This window comes from Geotrypetes seraphini, chromosome 18, assembly GCF_902459505.1.
Source record: "Geotrypetes seraphini chromosome 18, aGeoSer1.1, whole genome shotgun sequence".
NCBI lineage: Eukaryota > Metazoa > Chordata > Amphibia > Gymnophiona > Dermophiidae > Geotrypetes > Geotrypetes seraphini.
This window is the reverse complement of record NC_047101.1, coordinates 28,821,837-28,841,356: the sequence shown is the minus strand read 5'-3', so window position 1 is coordinate 28,841,356 and position 19,520 is coordinate 28,821,837. Positions and strand designations below refer to the sequence as shown.

Here is a 19,520-nt window from a genome sequence, read left to right as displayed (position 1 = left end):
CCTTTGTCTGAGCTACTACTGGCAACTCTTATATTCTTATGTAAGTTTCAAGAACGGAGCATTATAAGAAGTGGAAAAATGGTTCAGAAAGCTGCTACTGGAGCAGATCGGGCAGGCTTCACCGCAGCCACCTAAGCTACCCAGTGGAGAGTATATCAATCAGATGTGAGCTGTGGCCCATGGTCGCATGTCCGAAGGGGCATGGCCAAAGGGGCAGGACACGCCCCTTATGAGCCACAAGGAGCAGAGTCCAGGGATTAATGTTGTGCTTCATTATGGGGAAGAGGAAAGTTAAAATTGAGCCATCTCAGGTGACCTCAGGACCAATGGACAGACATCTTGAACTCCTATTTTCACCATTGATAGAAAACAAGGTAATCATGTCATCTCAAACTGTGTCTCTCTCCTCTGGGGAACCATCACCTCTTCTTCAACCGATACTTAATTCCTCTGGGAGTTTAATTGATTCCCCTAAGATTGGGGAATCATCATATTCTCTCTTACAATTTCCTCATCCAACTGACATTATAGATTCATCTCAGGAAGGCGCTAAGTCCTTAGGAGCACATCCTTTGACTCCGGTTCAAATAGTACCGGCGTCTAATAAGGAAGTCCTCCCTAAAGACAAAGTAATTACTTTGAACAATGTCTGGCTTGTGGTCAATAGGATTGAGTCCTCATTACACGCTACTGTGTCTAATTTATGTCAATTATCCTCAGATATAACTGTTAAAGTAAATGAGTAACTATCTCAGATAAAGTCCTTGGAAAATAAGGTAGAAAAATTGGAAGGTACAGTTAATATTTTTACAGCAAACAGCTATGGCATACATAAATGGAGAAAACAGAACTTAATGAGACAAAAGAATTTTAGATTCCTCAACTTTCCTATCTCATACTATATGGCACCCTTGGAACTCCTAAGAATGTACCTGAAGGATATTTTACAATATCCTCAGGTGGATACTTTTGTACCGGGTAATCTATATTATATTCCTAGGAGTTCCAAAGAAATAAGGGAAGAAGGAGAAAATGATAGACTGGTGTCACAAGATAATTTGAACATTTCCCAATTTTTGGAATCTTCCAAAGATTTGATAACTAAATGTGCTATTTTATTGGTAACTTTTAAATCAGAGATGGAAAAAACAACAAATTCTTAAATTTGTACTTTGTGAATAAGAAAGCACTGTTCTGTGGACAATTGAATATTTTCCCGGATATGCCCAGGCAGACGCAATTTAGGAAAAGGCAATTTCTAAAGCTTAGACCTAAAGTCTTAGCAGTGGGAGCTGCATTCTTCCTAAAGTTTCCGTGTAAGTGCCTTGTAACATATAGGATTGAAAAATTTGTTTTTGTGGATCCATTACAGTTGGAGAATTTCTTGAAAGATAAACCTGTGCAGAAAATTTCAGATACTAATTTGATTGAAGATAAAAAGTGACATATTTAACTGAGGCCTAATTTGCCTACCAGGAATTCTCTATATCATTTTTTTCCTTTATATGACTAAAGTGAAGTAGTATTTGGCTCCATTAATGTGGACTGGAATTGATATTCTTTGTTTGCCTGATTAGATTTTGTTTTATGTATAATACTGTTTAATTTTCCTGTATTTTGTTATCTTTAGTAACAAAAACCAATAAAGTATAAAATTTTAAAAAAAGGCAAAATGGTTCCGAGGAAACATTTCTGCACTAAAAAGGCTAGAGTCCTGGAATAATCCATCAATAGACATGGTGGAAACCCATATTTGACAAAATCTTCTCAGACCACAACTCAAAGCTTCTTTATTGCATATCAAGTATCCGATCTCTGACTATTTGCTAAAACAAACACTTGCCCTTATGACAAAGCAAAGGAGGAAATGAAAAGAAAGCTTATGATGTGCACATGGAGTTCAAAATAATGATAAGCACCTCTCATTTCCTGTCCTCTACTCCATCTCTTCTTTTATCAGACAAATACGACATGTTATTTCTGTTGACTTTCAATAAAATGGATAGAATCTGTATTGAGTCGTTGTGCTGCTCCTGCACAATGCATTTCCCATCGGACTTTTAGTACAATCACAGATCACAAAAAAGACAACTAAGCCTGACAACTAATGTTCGGTGATAGATTTACACCTGTGGAGACCTGGTATAATGCTGGCGCCAAGTTAATTGTGGATATGACGTTATTCTATAATATTGCACCTAAGTTTTGGGAACGCGTCTCCCATAGTTACACCCCTCTTCAGTTATGCACTATGAAATTTAGGAGTGGATGTTAAAGAATAGCGACTAGGGCAGATGCCTTGTAAACAAATTAATTAATGCACGCTTCTGCCCTGTGTGCCCAAATTTGGGTGACTTAAGTAGAATCTGTGGGTATTAGTCTAAAGTAAATAGTTATGAAAGATGATTTTGAAGAGCTTCTTGTTATTTATGGAACAAATTTACTAATTTATTCTTAAGTTTTGCAGTTCCATGAGTTTACAGTCAAATTCATTGGAAGAACTGAAGGGAGAGTATGAGAATAAAGGATTAAGGAGGGAATGAGCCGAAGAAGCAAAAGAACAGACATGAAGGAGAAAGGGATGACCTAAGCAAAGGAGGGGTGGAGATAGATGGCAATGTTCTGTTGTAGATTACAAACTGGTTATCGGACAGAAAAGAGGTTACACAGGTTAAATGATCATTTTTCTGAATGGAGGAGGGTAAATAGTGGAGTGCCACAGGGATATAGTTCTATTTAACATACTTATAAATGATCTGGAAATTGGAATGACAAGTGAGGTGATTAAATTTGTAGATGACACAGAACTATTCAAAATTATTTGCATGCAGATTGCAGACTATGAAAAATTACAGGAAGACCTTAGCGCAGGGGTGTCAAACTCTGGCCCGTGGGCTAAGCCTGAGATTTGGTCCACCGTTCCTTTCCTCCCTCCATCCCAGCTTCCGGTCTCATCTTCTAGGCAGCCTGCAGAGGATCGCCGGTCGGCTATAGCGATCCTAGCAGGCTGCCGTAGCATCAGCAGCACGTTTCCTCTGCTGCGGTCCTATATGTCAGAGGTGTATACAGTGGTCATCTGGTCAGTTTGGGCACCTTTGTTGCACTTAAGATGCTTCTAAAAGAGGTCTAGTTCCAAAAGTATAAGTTCTGTCCAGGATGTCTTGAAAAATGTTTATCGCTGTAAGACATCCATGTTTAACCTGCTCTTAGGCACGCCCAAAGCCCACCCATAGCATGCCTCCACCACATCCATTTCTTACTCTGGATGCACAGAGTCTGAGACACCTCGCTATATGTCCAGAAAGACAGTTTTGATTATCAGCACTCGGATGTTCTGATGATTAGGACGTCCAAGTGCTGATTTAGAATGCTTTTTGGGCATCTATTTTTTTTTTTTTAAATTATGAGCCTGAATATGCTTAAATCTTCTGCAGTAAGTCTGAATCATTGTTCATTATTACTTGGCATTTTGTATAGTTCGGAAGTGAATGATATTCCCTGAACTCATCCTGCAATGGCCAAAAAAGCAAACAGGATAATAGGAATTATTAAGAAAGGAATGGAAAATAAGACCAAGAATTTTATAACGCCTCCATATCACTCCATGGTGTGACCTCACCTTGAGTATTGTGTTCAGTTCTGGTCACACAAAACACACAATAGGGGATTAAATAATCCAGTACCCTTATTACATACAAAAAACAAATCTTATAAAAGATATAGAGGAATTGGAAAAAGTTAAAAGGAGCGCAATCAAAATGATAAAGGGGATGGAACACCTCTCAGATGAGGAAAGGCTAAGGTTAGGGTTCTTCAACATGGAAAAGACAACTGAGGGGAGATATGACTAACGTCTACAAAATCCTGTAGAACGGGTAAAACGGTGTAGAACGGGTAAAAGTGAATCAGTTTTTACTTGTTCAAAACGTACAAGGACTAGGGAGACATTTACATGGAAATACTTTTAAAACAAACAAATAGTTAAGCTCTGGAACTGGGTATAAAATAAAGTTGGACAAGTTCCTGGAGGAAAAGTCTGCTTTTGAGATAGACATGGGGAAAGCAACTGCTTGCCCTTGGCTCAGTAACATGGAAACTTGCTCCTATTTGGGTTTCTGCCAGGTACTTGTGACCTCGATTGGCCGTTGTTGGAAGCAGGATACTGGGCTAGACTGACCATTCTCATGCTTTTTGTTAGGGTTATATTATTCAATTGTTACATGTGCTCCTAGTTTTATAACTTCCCTAGTATGAATATTATTATACTGTACACTGCTTAGATATCAAATAAAGATGAACTATTTAAAGTAACCTGCCTTGATGCTCACTGACCAGAAAAAGGGTTACAGCTTCATCTTAAAGTGTAATCAGAGGAACGATGGTCTATTAAAATGCGTGGAGATCTGCTTCCATGTATGTTCCAAAGGAAACATAAAAATAGATCAGGATGTGGTCAAAATTAATCTGCTCTTTTTCTACCCAAGGGAAAAGAACCATGAAGATCTATCCTGTTTAGCGTTGGGTCATCTTGGGTATTCCACAGATTAAAACGTCACATATGTTGCCTACAAGCTGCTGCATGACTATTTAAGCAGCATGCCTGAGAAAGGTCACCAAGTGCCCACCTTTCTTCCTCCTAATCACACTTCTTTCCTTCCAAAGGTGATTCTCAGTAATGCATACTGATGGATGTTTCTGCCCTTATGGCCTTTCCAGAAGGCTCAGAGATGCTTTTTCTTTTCTGTGTGTCTTTTATTGTGATCAGTCCTATATTCTCCTTGGTGGTCTGAAAGTGTGTAAGTCTTTCTTTCTCTCTCTCTCCCTTTGTCTGAATCGATAATGAGGGAATAAATTGGACTGCTGCTTCTGCTGAGTAGATGCCAGCCAACTTGCTCTTTCCGAACTCTTGTGAATTCAAAATTATTCCTGTATGACCTGAAATTCTATTACTTAATATGACATATTTCTCCAATCCAGCAGTCTGTCAAACTTTTTCAGAAATGGAAAATTTCAAAAATTGTCACAGGATAAGTTCAGGAAATATCATTTACTTCAAAAACTGTGCAAAATGGCAAGTAATAATGAACAATGACTCAACTCACAGCCCCCACTAGAATCCTGAACTAAAGACTTTATTTGCAGTGATGGGCTCCTAGATAAACTGCTCAAGTCCAAAGCACTTTATCTCATATTACCAGTGTGGGAGAGTGTGGTGCAGTGGTTAAAGCTAGAGTTTCAGCACCCTGGGATTGTGAGTTCAAACCCACGCTACTCCTTGTGACCCTAGGCAAGTCACTGAATCCCCTCATTGCCCCAGGTACATTAGATAGATTGTGAGCCCACTGGGACAGACAGGGAAAACTGCTTGAGTACCTGAATAAACTTATGTAAACCGTTCTGAGCTCCCCTGGGAGAATGGTATAGAACAGTGTATCGCAAATGTGTGCCGTGGCACACACATGTGCCTTTTGAGATTTTAAGTGTGCCGCGGCTCACAGGGCAGGAAGAGAGGCTCCAGCGCCTATGTCAGCTGACTTTTACTGTCGCATTGCGCGAATCTGCCGGGACTCCTACCTTCGTCTCCAAACCCCCGGGACTCCTGTCTTCCTCGTCTCCGCGCCCCCGGACCAGCAATGGCAGCTCTGTGTGATTTTAACTTTGGCACACAGCTGCCACTAGCAGTAGTTTAGCCCGATTTCATCAGCAGCCTCGGGGCCTTTGCTAGGATGGCCCATATCGCATCATTGAAGCGGGCAAAGGCCCCAATTCTGCCTGATGAAACCGGGCTAAACTACTGCTAAAGTGGCAACTGTGTGCCGAAGTTAAAAGCACAGAGTGAGCTGCCACTAGCATTCACAGGAGAGGTACTGCTGGACATGGGGAGCAGGAAAGGAGTACTGCGGGACAGGGGGGAGGTAAAATGAAGGGAAAAGAGGTGCTGCTGGACCTGGCAGAAAGGGAGGAAAAGGAAAGGTGCTACACACTGGAGGGGAGGGTGAGATGGTGCATGGGGAGAGAGCATGTTGGGTTGGAGGGTGGGAAGCCACTCGAGGAAAGAGGCAAGGACATAGAAAGTGTGCAGGAGGGAGAAAGTGTTGTACTCATGAAGAGGGCGAGATGAATGGGGAGGACAGAAAGGAGAAATGTTACTCTGGGGAAGGGGGAGAGAATGAAAAGTTGGACTCATGGAGGGAGAGAGAGATGTTGGTTGGGGGAAGGAGGAGGACAAGAGGCGAAGCATGCAGGAGGAAGAGAGAAAAAAATGTTGGACTGGTGGAAAGGAGGGAGAAATGTTGGACTGTGAGGGAGGCCAGAAAGGAGGAAGGGAAGGGAGATGGACAGCAGGGGGCAGAAAGGAAGAAGGGAAAGAGAAATGTTACACTGGGGGGGAAGAGATATCAAACCAGGGAATGGAAGTAGGGGAGTCTGATAGCGCTATAGAAATAATAATAGTAGTACTGTAGTAAAGAGAGATGCCAGATTATGGAAGAGAGATACCAGACTGGGAAGGGGGGAAAGGAAGGAGAGAGATGTCAGACCATGGAAATAGGGAGGGAAGGAGAGAGAGATAGTAGATTTTGAGAAGAAAGCAGAAAAATGGAAATTTATTTATTCAATTTTCTATACCATTCTCCCAGGGGAGCTCAGAACGGTTTACATGCATTTATTCAGGTACTCAAGCAGTTTTTCCCTGTCTGTCCTGGTGGGCTCACAATCTATCTAATGTACCTGGGGCAATGGGGGGGGGGATTAACTGATTTGCCCAGGGTCACAAGGAGCAACATGGGTTTGAACCCACAACCTCAGGGTGCGGAGGCTGTAGCTTTAACCACTGCGCCACACTCTCCCAAAGATGGATGCAAGGCAGAAAGTGAAGAAGGAAAGAAAAACAGTCAATGGATAAGAAGGCCCTTGAAACATAGTTAAAAGCACAGAAAAATAAAGTCACCAGACAACAAAGGTAGGGAAAGTGATTTTATATATAGTGATTGAATTGTGTCAGTTTTGAAAATTTATATCTGCTGTATATATTGTGTGTATATAAAAAATGAATGGAAAGGGGGTGGGATCTGGGGAAGAACTTAGGTGGGTCTAGAGTGGAGTTTTGGAGGTCTGAGGTTGGGGGGTACTCAGTTGATATTTGTTAAGACTTCCTGCTGGCATGCCCTACTAGCATTTCAGGGCCTTTGCGCATGCGTGGATGTCAGCATGATAATATCATGCATGCGTGTGATGTCATCACTGTGACGTCTACGCACTACTTTTGCAGATCCTTTTTCATGTTTTCCATTTCCTTTCTTCTAGCTTTTGCAGATCCTTTTTCATGTTTTCCACTCCCTCAGTGTCTACTCTGTTACAAATCTTGGTATCATCCGCAAAAAGGCAAACTTTTCCTTCTAACTCTTCGGTAATGTCGCTCACAAAGAAACTGAACAGGATCAGCCTCAGCACTGATCCCTGAAGGACTCCACTACTCACCTTTCCTTCCTTCGAGCGACTTCCATTAACCACCACCCTCTGGCGTCTGTCCAACAGCCAGTTTCTGACCCAGTTCACCACTTTGGGTCTTAACTTCAGCCCTTCAAGTTTGTTCAACAGCCTCCTACGAGGAACTGTATCAAAGGCTTTGCTGAAATCTAAGTAAATTACATCTAGCATATGTCCTCGATCCAGCTCTCTGGTCACCCAATCAAAAAATTCATTCAGGTTCGTTTGGCACGATTTACCTTTTGTAAAGCCATGTTGCCTCGGATCCTGTAACCCATTAGATTCAAGGAAGTACACTATCCTTTCTTTCAGCAACACTTCCATTATTTTTCCAACAACTGAAGTGAGGCTCACTGGCCTGTAGTTTCCTGCTTCATCCCTGTGACCACTTTTATGAATAGGGACCACATCCGCTCTCCTCCAATCCCCAGGAATCACTCCCGTCTCCAGAGATTTGTTGAACAAGTCTTTAATAGGACTCGCCAGAACCTCTCTGAGCTCCCTTAGTATCCTGGGATGGATCCCGTCTGGTCCCATCGCTTTGTCCACCTTCAGTTTTTCAAGTTGCTCATAAACACCCTCCTCCGTGAACGGCGCAGAATCTACTCCATTTTCTCGTGTAACTTTGCTAGACAATCTCGGTCCTTCTCCAGGATTTTCTTCTGTGAACACAGAACAGAAGTATTTGTTTAGCACATTCGCTTTCTCCTCATCACTTTCCACATATTGGTTCCCAGCATCTTTTAGCCTAGGAATTCCATTTTTCATCTTCCTCCTTTCACTAATATATCTGAAAAAATTTTTTATCTCCCTTTTTTACATTTTTAGCCATTTGTTCTTCCGCCTGTGCTTTCGCCAGACGTATCTCTCTCTTGGTTTCTTTCAGTTTCATCCTGTAGTCCTTTCTGCTCTCCTATTCTTGTTTTTTTTTATATTTCACGAACGCCAACTCTTTCGCCTTTATTTTCTCAGCCACTAGGTTGGAGAACCATATCGGCTTCCTTTTTCTCTTGTTTTTATTGATTTTCTTCATATAAAGGTCCGTAGCCATTTTTATCGCTCCTTTCAGCTTAGACCACTGTCTTTCCACTTCTCTTATGTCCTCCCATCCTAACAGCTCTTTCTTCAGATACTTTCCCATTGCATTAAAGTCCGTACGTTTGAAATCTAGGACTTTAAGTATCGTACGGCCGCTCTCCACTTTAGCCGTTATATCAAACCAAACCGTTTGATGATTGCTACTTCCCAGGTGAGCACCCACTCGAACATTAGAGATACTCTCTCCATTTGTGAGGACCAGATCCAATATCGCTTTTTCCCTTGTGGGTTCCGTCACCATTTGTCTGAGCAGAGCCTCTTGAAAGGCATCCACAATCTCCCTACTTCTTTCCGATTCCGCTGACAGAACATTCCAGTCCGCATCTGGCAGGTTGAAATCTCCTAACAGCAGAACCTCCTCTTTCTTTCCAAACTTTTGGACATCCACAATCAGATCCTTATCAATTTGCTGTGATTGAGTCGGCGGTCTGTAGACTACACCCACGTAGATAGAAGTTCCATCTTCTCTTTTCAGAGCGATACATATCGCTTCTTCCTTTCCCCAGGTCCCTTGCATTTCGCTGCCTTGGATCCTCCACCTTTTTGACCCTCTCTGTCCTTCCTAAAAAGATTATATCCCGGTATGAAATCTTACATCTCTGTGCATTTTATAACCCATATAACAATGGAAACACATAATGTCCCAAGAAATAATGATGATGATGTAGGATTACACCAAAGAAGTATAACAAATGGAAATGCATCATTTTAAAGGTAGTGCTCTAGAAGAAAATGAAATATTCAAATTACCCTCAGGATAAGTGGGAGTTTGAGGCATTTTGTAAACATGCTTGATCATACTGGATATAATGTAGTCTCTTATACAATCCTGAAGATACTATGAAAATATAAGAACCTCATGAAAAATTACAACATACTTTGTAACCAACAAAACGTGAAAAAATAAAATTATGACCAAGTTTCTCATGCCTGCAAACACAGGAAAAGTCTTTTAGTCCCCCTTCTTGATAAAAATTCCCTTAATATACTAGTTCATTCTCTAGTAATATCTAAACTAGATTATTGCAATTCTCTATTAAAGGGGGCATGCTTAAAAGACATAAAACGTCTCCAACTTATACAAAACACAGCAATTAAGATAATTTCAGGCTGTAAAAAATTTGACCACGTCACCCCATTATTGCAAAAAGCTCACTGGTTGCCTGTTACACATAGGATAACATATAAAATTGCTCTTCTAGTTTTCAAAACTATATAAACCAACGCCCCAGCATTTATAGACAGGCTTTTGATTCTGTATGAGCCTTCGAGAGTTCTTAGATCTACCTCACAGTTTACCCTTAATGTTCCTTCCCTGAAAATAATCGGAACTCACCGTGCTCTTATTTTTTCTGTAACTGCTCCAATGACTTGGAATTCTCTTCCCCTATATCTAAGACTGGAACGAGATTTGCAGAAATTTAAAAGCAGTTTAAAGAGCTTTCTTTTTAAAGATGCATTTAACTGAAAACTAAAATGCCTAACTAAAATGCCTAACTAAAATATAATACTTATTAATTTTAGCTGTCTCCAAAACTAAGAATTTTAGCAGTTTTCTAATTCGACCTTATCTTCGCCAGCAATCCTTTTCTTCTTACCCCCTTATGTACTTCCCTTCTATGTACTTTTTCTTTAAAATTGTAGTTCTCCCCCTCTTCCCTATTGTTTCCTGTGGCTTTAAAAAGCAGTTACCCAAGTATGTCCTGTGATGAATCATGTACATTTGATTTCTTAAAATGTTATTTTTACTATTTGTACAACGCTTTGTACTTCTGGTTAAGCATTTAATCAAACAATATGAATAAACTTGATAAACTTACTAAACCTAGTTATCTTACAAAGAAGAAAATTACAAACTGTTAGTACCGGTAAACAAGTTACAGTTATAAAATTGCTCTTAAAGCCAGACAGCTTCATAACAATTATTGCATCAACTATGGAAGATTATCAGAAAAGAACAGGTACTTTAGTCAACAGTCTGCTGTATGACAAAGAGATTATGTTACAAATTTTATTAAGCAGTAATGGGTTGTAAGTATGTGATACATGGCATAAATTCTAGACAGTGGATATGGACATATGGAGGTAGCTCTCTCAAATGATGTAGAATCTTGGCCCTGGAGTAGCTCTGATTTCGGCATAAGGAGTGCTCTGACCAAGTTCAATAGCTACCTGCTTCTTGAGGACCAGGAAGCTGTAGAACTTGGATGATACTGCAGAACTTCAATAAACTGATGGAATTCACTCCTGTTTCATAAATATGATGTAAACTCTTTAATATTGATGTATCCTTTTATTCCATCTTTTCTTCTCCATGTCTTGCATGTTGTCCATTAGCTTCAGATTTTCATTAGCCTGGGATAAATCTCTCTTCCTGTTGTTTTTCATCCGTACTGGTCCTATTTGTTTCAGTTTCTTTTGACTGCTGCAGGTAACTTGGCTTCTCTAAGACTGTCATTGCTATAAGTTCTTGTTGTTTTCTCTGTTCTTCTATTTTAGTCTTTAGATCATCCCCTTTTCTTCCAGTTTTGAATTTGTAGTGCCCCAAACAATGTACAAACAGCTTTTGAAGTTTCATGTTAATCTGACACTGAGAGGAATTGGATAGAAGATTCTCTACACCTCCCGTCTCCTTCCACGTCATTAACTTTCTTGGGGGGAGGGAGGGGGCAATAGCCACCGTGGTAATGGTGTCCAGGAAATCAGTTAGTTGGCTACTAATAGTACTGCTTCTAAGTTCTTTCTCCATATCAACAAACAATTTCCTCTTTCTTTTATTCTTTTTCTCTGCATTAGCCATAGAACTGTTTTCAAAAGCCATAGGAAGAGAAATTTCTTTACTTATGCCCAGATCATCTTCTTGTTAGTACATCTTGCTTGATACTTAAGAAACTGTCAAGCATATCATCTCCAAATCCATCAAGGGTGAGCAGCAGTCTGTTGTCATACATTACTCCTTGGTCTGCAAAGGGAAATGCAGAATTGTGCTCAGCTTGGAAACTGTTGTTGGAGCTCATTAGCAGGGTCTCATCCAAGATATTGCCTTGTTTGAATATTTCATTTTCATTAGCAAAGCTATCATGAAGAGCACTCTTACCATAGTCTTCTCTCACAGTGATATCTTCTCCTCTGCTCCGGTTCAATGTGAGATGTTCAGCAACATCAAGTTCATTCAAGTCTGGCAGCAGCTGCATGTCAAAATCATGAAATTTTTCTAGTAGTGTTATGGCATTGTTAAGTGGCTTCTAGATTCTCTTCTGGAAGATCAACAATATGTGGAGAAAAGGCAAAGTTCATTTTAATCAATGCTTCATTGCAGTCTGCTAAAAGGTACTTAGCCTTCCTGTTGTAGATTCTGACAACTGCCAGCAGCAAGTTCAATGCAACTGTGACCTTTGGTAAGATAATGCTTTCAAGAGCTCTTTCTAAATTGCATTCAAATACATGAGCTTTTGTGAGTTTTTTGCCCCCCTGTGAGCTGCAAGCCATATTTTAGCTAATGGTCCACGCTTGCTCAAAAGCAAATGTGCATGAAACATATTGTGTGTCCAGAATTAAAATTGTGGTTGCCAGTCTTTGGAGGTCAGTTAGCTTTCTCCTTTAGGGACCCATTGAGAACCTTTTGAGTCTTTTAAGTGCACTTGATGCCATATAGAGCAATTTAATCTCTTCGTGTCAGTGTCCTCCCAGAATTGGGTGTGAAAAAAGGCCGGTGCTGCTGGCATAAAGCAAAGGAAGTGGCTCTTGGGCGCCCTAGGGAGCAATTTGCCTGCTCTGTCAGGGGCTCGGCTCGGTTCCGAATCACCCCCAGTGGCTCCTTCCTGGTAATCCTCAGAGGCTCTTTGAGGGCAACAGTCAGGGACTCTTTCCTGACCAGTGAAATGCCCAGGGTCTCCTTTCGGTTGAGGGGGATGTCAAGGGGCTTTTCTGGTCCCAGGGAAAGGTGAAGAGCTTGCTTTCGGCCTAGGGAAAGTGCCAGTGGCTCCTTCCTTGACAGAGAGACTGCCAGGGGCTCTTTCCGTCTCAGAGAGATGGCGCCATCGTGCGATGGGAGACAGCCGGGGGCCGCACAAGACCGCGTCCAAGCGAAGGCATCTTGCCGGCACCGAGGGACGCTCAAGCTCAGGGGCTGGGCCCGGGCACAGCTCACACTCCGAAGGGCGTTGAGGGACTCGCAATGAGGCGTACACGGGGACACACACGGGCACGGCTGGATTGGGCTCCGTCCGAGCGGCTCCCACTTGCGCAAAGAGACCCCGCGCGCTTCTCCCCGGCTTTGACATGTTCTGAGAGGCGCCGGAAGACACCCAGCGGCTCGACAGGGGCCCGATTTTGGCATCTCAAGCTCTGCGGCTCGCCCATCACCTGCCTCAAAGCTCCTTCGTGTGCTCCAACGATCTGCATTTGCCTGACGAAGGACCGTGGTGGCTCCTCTTGCTTTCATCTTTCAACTGACCCAATGAACGCCTGCAGCAAGAACAGCTTCTTCGCACTTTCTTTTCTTTTTGCCACAAATATCCAGGAGGCTCATAAGTTCATCTCTGATATTGCAGCTTCTCCTGTAATTTGATCTGATCCATTTTTTCTTCATTTCGGCTATGAAAAAGGCACATTTGCTTCCATCACCTAAACTGGAGCTCTCTCTTGCAGGGCCGGATGAAAGAGGCACGTGAAGGAGGGCAGCAACGGAAATCCCCCATCGACGATAAGCAGGGCCCGCGGGGAAGAAACTGTCACTTTCCAAGCGCTGCTGCTGACAAAGCTTCCCTCTGACGTCGCTTCCTGTTTCCGCCTGGGCGCGTCAGAGGGCAGCATGGTCAAGCAGCGGCGCTGGGAAAGTGACAGTTGCTTCCCGCCTTCCCGTCGACGGGGCTGAACAGACCAATGAAGCACATTCCCGCCTTCTGCCCTCATGACACATGAAATGAGATCAAACCAGTTTGAAGCGGAGATGGAGTCAGCTAGAAATAATGGTCCGGAAACATCCATTAATGGCTTTCTGCTCATTCTCATTGCAGAGAAGGGTTTTGCTGGCTGTCACATCTTGAGATTTCCTTTCGAGAGGGACATTCATATATGATTACCTCATTGTTAAACTGGGCATGATGGAAAGATGGTGTTGGGGAAGTGATGATTTCTACATTTATGTTATAACATACCTGCTCTCAAGCAAGCATAAATGCACATAACTGTGTTTGACCAGCAATTTCTGTACTGCAGGCAACCACTGTCTTGCTGCTCTCTTCAGTTCTTAGTTTTTACCATGGAGCTGCTTTCTTGACAATATCCAAATGAATCTTTTCAGCAGTGGGACCTCAGCTGTGGAATTCTATTCCATCGGAGCTCTGACTTGAATCCAATCTCTCTGAATTCCAGCAGTACTTGAGGAGGACACAGTTGTCTCAGATTGCATTTGGCCAAGGAGCCTGACTTCTTTTTATATGAATGTTTTCTGAAAACTTTTTATTTATCAATTTCAAATACATTCAGTCAGCAAATGTGTTATGATAATAAGAATCAAGAAAACCCAGTAAGAAATTACAATTAGAAACAAAAAGTAAATATCATTCACTCACAATATTTGAGGTAAAATGTAGTCAGGGATAGGAGAGAAACAATCAAAGAAAATACCAATATTAACAAGCACTCTCCTCAGCTGCCCCTTCATGTCGGTACTGACCCTTCTTCTTTTACTACATTAAACACCAAGAGTTGTTTAGAGCAGTGTTTCTCAACTCAGTCCTGGAGTAGCCCCTTGCCAGTCAGGTATTCAGGATATCCACAACGAATATGCATAAATTAGATTTGCATACACTGCCTCTATTATATACAAATTTCTTTTATGCATATTCCTTGTGGATACCATGAAAACCTGACTGTCAAGGGGCTACTCCAAGACCGAGCTGAGAAACACTGGTTTAGAGCAAATCTATCTCATGCATATTCATTATATCCTACATTTAAATAGAAAACTATCCTTACAATAAATATACTATAAATATATCCTGAAACTTTGGTATATGAGATTGTCAGTGTGAACCTGGTTTGGATATTTTCTCCTACCGAATTGCCTTCTGAAGTAAAGATATTATGAAGACTTAGATGGAACCTCAGCTCTATTAGCTCCTGAAGACTCCCTGTGAGGCGAAACACGGTCTCGAGTTAAGCAAGTGATTTTATTGGACACAACCAGCTCAGATTGTGGGGAATTATATCTTTATCTGCAATTTGGACAGTTTGTAGAGGTTTTCATACAGCAAGTATTGAACTGGATACAGAGGAATTCGAATAAGTTGTGACACAATGTGGACATATCTAATATTCCTTCGTTGAACGATGAACAGTTATTAAGCTTTTATAGATTATTTGTATGAATTGTAGGGGGGTTCTGTGTGTTAGTATGTGTTAAATTTATACGTGAAAATTGATAAATTATTAAAAAGAATACGAATATTAAAAATAATATATTTATAGTATATTTATTGTAAGGATAGTTTTCTATTTAAATATAGGATATGTTGTCTAATCTATTGATTCGTAAAACTATTGAATTGGTTTGATAAGTCCTAAATTTTATTGATATTTTGGTAATGCATATTCACTACGTACTCTAGACTAGACTACTGCAACTCCCTATTCAATGGCATCGCTGCAATAGATCGAAAATGCCTCCAAAAAGTCCAGAACTTAGCAATTCGGCTCCTATACAACCTCAGCTTCCATGACCCCATTACTCTATGCAGCTCACTGGTTACCAGTCAAAAAACGATGCATCTTCAAAGCCCTGGTCATGACACACAAGAGATTCTACCAAAAAATCCCAGCCTACATAGCATCCAAGCTACGCCTATACACCACTAACCGCCCCCTCCGCTCCAAAGCAGAACAAAGATTCAGCATTCCCGCAGGGAGATCCCTCCGAATGAGTACGGCATATAAAAGATACTACAGCCATTTCCTACCTCAGCTATGGAACCGACTACGCACACAGATCAGGTTGCTAGACTCACTAATGACCTTCCGCAGAGCAGTAAAGACCTTCCTCTTCCGCCAATTGGGCCATTAAAAACTGCCTCCTCAATATACTTCTCCTAGTACTCTTCGCTATGACCAGTCTGGTCTCTACAATAAGCTCTATTATTATCTACTGTAACCTATTTGTTGTCATGATTAGTCTGTTTTCAAACGATTGCGAATGTCTACTTATAACTCGTTCTGAGCTTCTGGGAGAACGGGATAGAAATTGAAATAAATAAATAAATAAATTAGGGATATCTTGAAAAGCCGACTGGCTGGGGTCTCCCAGGAGAGGTTTAATTCATCTCGGAGGCAAGGTTTGGTTGCTGATTCCTATCTCCAGATTGGCCCCACGGGGGAGTGATCCTTCTAGCATTTTCAATATCTCATGTAACATCTCAGTTGGAGAAATGAAAGGCAATCTCAGAAAATACAATTCTGTCAAAATATTCTTAAAAATGTGAGTTAAGACACTTATCTTTAAACTGATATCCAGATGCAGAGTCAACATACATGTTTTGCATCAGGACAAAGTCTGCGTCAGGACTTGGTCTTAGCAATGCTTCAGCAATCCATTCTTAACGCCAATCCTCTATAACATGACGCACGCAAATGCAAGTATTCTATAACCACGCCTAATTTCTGGATACACCCTCAACCTGCCCATGCCCCTCCCATAGCCACACCCTCTTTGGAGTTGCATGCTATGAGCTTTAGGTGCACATGTTATAGAATAGGGCATAGAGCATAACTCCAATAATTGTAGCTGAGTGCAAGCACTTTTGAGTTTTGACAGCTATTGTCCCAATGGTCAGTCCACCTGTCTAGAAGGAATACATGGAATAACTGCTTGTTCATACTTTTTTATAGAGGTTTGAGGGATGCTCAGGCAGAGATTGTCACTTGAATCAGCTGAAATCATCATTTACAGAGTCTGCTGACGTATAGCACAACCTCACAGATACTAGTTGTTCCACTTCTCTACTTTTAGCACCAAAATTGGAATGATGATTATTTAGAGGAGATTCTTAATAGGTTCTTGCAACACAAGTTGGGTTTACTTTTCAGTTTTCACAGCATGGGTGGACTGGTGTCATTGATAAGCAAAGTTACATTAATTTGGGCCTTGAAACCCCAACATTAAAAGTTATTGATTGACTTGAGAAGATTTATGACTTATCTTTGTAGAAGGCTAAAATTTGTCTTTCTAAAGTAAAGACATTAAAATGCATTATAAACAAATTATTTATAAATCTTGATAGACAAGTTGAGCAGAGGGATTTCTTTTTTATACTTAAAAGACAAGTCGATCGTATAAGTGGTCTCTCAGTATAACAATAATGCTTCAGTTACCGTAATGACTATATTTAGAAAAGCTCATTTTCCTTGGGGAGCATGTTAAGAGATTGGGGTGTTCTCTACAGAAGAAAAGGACAGTATTTGGTCAATAGTTAGCCTGCAGCAGCCAGTGCTTTTTAAACTCTGACTGCTGTGGGCCTTGTCTGGATCTCAGCCGGCATTCAATCAGGACCTGCATAACTAGAAAGAGATGCTTCAGCCCCTTTGATCACCTCCCTCTGTTTGGTCCCTGTCCCCCCTCCCTCCCCTTGAAACAAGATCCCAGTCATCGATCAGGGCAGATATGCTGACCCAAAAAACCCTCCCAACACAGCCTGAGAGGAATCCCCATTTCCTCATACACCCCCACAACTAAAAACCTATCTATCACCCTCATAAATGCCAGACCAGTAAAGAAGAAAGGCATCATGCTAAATCACCTCACAGATAAAAACTGGAACATATTCCTGATTACTAAAACCTGGCCTAAGGACAATGATGGAGTTACACTAGGTATATGTCATGTCCCTTAGGCTAGTGTTCTTCAACCACCGGCCCACACAAATTTCCTGCCGGTCCCCAGGGCCTGCATGTGCATCAGGCCCAAAACAGTGTTCTTCAACCACCAGTACACGGTGCGATCGATGCGGCGTTATCTTCGAGCCAGCTTGCTCTTTCTCACTGATTCAGTGCACAAAGCCATGGGCAATGGCTCCTACACGCATCCTGCACCTGAACCGGAAGCCTTCTCTCTGACGTTTCAACGTCAGAGGGAAGGCTTCCAGATGAGGCACGGGACATGCAAGAAGCTGCTGCTCACAGCTTTGTGCACTGCATCAGTGAGGAAGAGGGAGCCGGTCTCAAGATAATACTGGGGGTGGCATAAAATGGCCAGGTGGGAGCAGGCCAGAAGGTAAGGCATAGCATGGAGGGAGGGAGACAACAAAGGTAGCGGGGAATGATTTTATTTTTGAATTTAGTGATTGAATTATGTCAATTTTGAGAATTTACATCTGCTGTCAGTGTGCTTTGTGTAGTTTAATTTTGTGGTTAACCATTATGTGTTGTTAATAAGATTATATTGTGTATCTGTGAAAAATGAATGGAAAAAATAGTGTTACAAATAGTATTATTATGGGGGCGGGGTCTGGGGTAGAGATTGGGTAGAGATGGGCGGGATCTGGCCTACGACATAGCCCAGTGTTCTTCAACCGCCGGTCCACGGACTGATACCGGTCCACAGAATAATTCTTTTATTTCTGCCGGTCCATAGATGTAAAAAGGTTGAAAAACACTGCCTTAGGCTATCAAGAGGACAAATCAATTACAAAGAAATGTACATTGGACTAGATCCCAATGGGTCACATTAGAATAAAAACCTGTATTGAAAAAACATGCACTGTTAAGGATAACAATAGCAAATTGTAACGTGTTAACTATATAATATGTACGTTTAACCTGTAAGCCATTCTGAGCTCTTTGGGGACAACAGGCTAAAAAATGAATTAAATAAATCAGTGCTAGCCTGAGCTCCTACTCCCACCTTGCCATGCTACGCCTGTAGGCCCTTCCCCAATCTTAAAGCACCCTGATGGGGAGGGGGCACTTGGGCAGAAGTGATGCCCACTTGCTCCTGACCATTGCTGGTCTAGCCTCTAAATGGGCACAGCGACCCCTAGCAGCAGTCTTACAGTACTCATGCTATGTAAATTCAGCGGGTATTTTAGGTGGCATGCTGACACATATATGCGTATACAGTATGTTAGTATTTTAAACATTTATGCACAGGTTATAGAAAATAAGAATTGCCATACTGGGAAAGACCAAAAGTCTATCAAGCCAAGTAATCTGTTTCCAGCAGTGGCCAATTCAGGTCACAAGTACCTGGCAAGATCCCAAAAGAGTAAAACAGATTTTATGCTGCTTATCCTTGAAATAAGCAGTGGATTTTCTCAAGTCCATCTTAATAATGCCTTAAAAAATACACATTTTTGCTACTCTTCCCATAAGTAAGGTGTGTGTGTGGGGGGTGGGGGGGGTGGAGGGGGGGTTGAGGCCATGAATTTGTTATACTGTTTTTCTGTGGGTACAATCAAAGTGATTTACATGTACTATAGGCAGGTAATTTTTTCTGTCCCTAGTGCGCTCATAATCTAAGTTCTGTACCTGGGGCAATGGAGAGTGAAGCAACTTGCCCAGGGTGATGAGGAGTTGCAGTGGGAATTGAACCCACTTTTCCAGGTTCTTAGCCAAATGCATTAACCATCTGACACTGTACCAGATTACCTCTGGCTAGCAAGCCATGGCTGTGTGGCTGAAAATCTTATTCAAAAATCATTGCAGTTGTTTTACTCTTCGTGCAAACACTGAAAAGAAAGAAGCTGTGACACTTCTATAAGAGCAAAGTGCACTGAAAGCAAACATAAGAAGTTGCCTCCACTGGGTCAGACCAGAGGTCCATCGCGCCCAGCGGTCCGCTCCTGTGGCGGCCCATTTGGCCTATGACCTGTGAAGTGGTCCCTGACTATTCCTATAACCTACCTCTACTTCTATCTGTACCCCTCAATCCCCTTATCGTT

The 19,520-nt window shown here is 41.7% G+C and overlaps 2 protein-coding genes across 4 annotated transcripts in view; both read right to left on the bottom strand.

Moving 5' to 3' along the window:
* The window catches only part of KCNIP1 (potassium voltage-gated channel interacting protein 1), a 669,345-nt gene that overhangs the window by 130,224 nt on the left and 519,601 nt on the right, over positions 1-19,520 (bottom strand). The gene's annotated exons all lie outside the window — the stretch shown is intronic.
* LOC117351608 (double-strand-break repair protein rad21-like protein 1) lies at positions 10,491-12,125 on the bottom strand. Its single transcript, XM_033927120.1, is given in 4 exon segments — positions 10,491-11,446; positions 11,448-11,822; positions 11,824-12,057; positions 12,060-12,125. Coding segments are annotated over 4 exon segments (1,185 nt in total). The 3' UTR covers positions 10,491-10,936.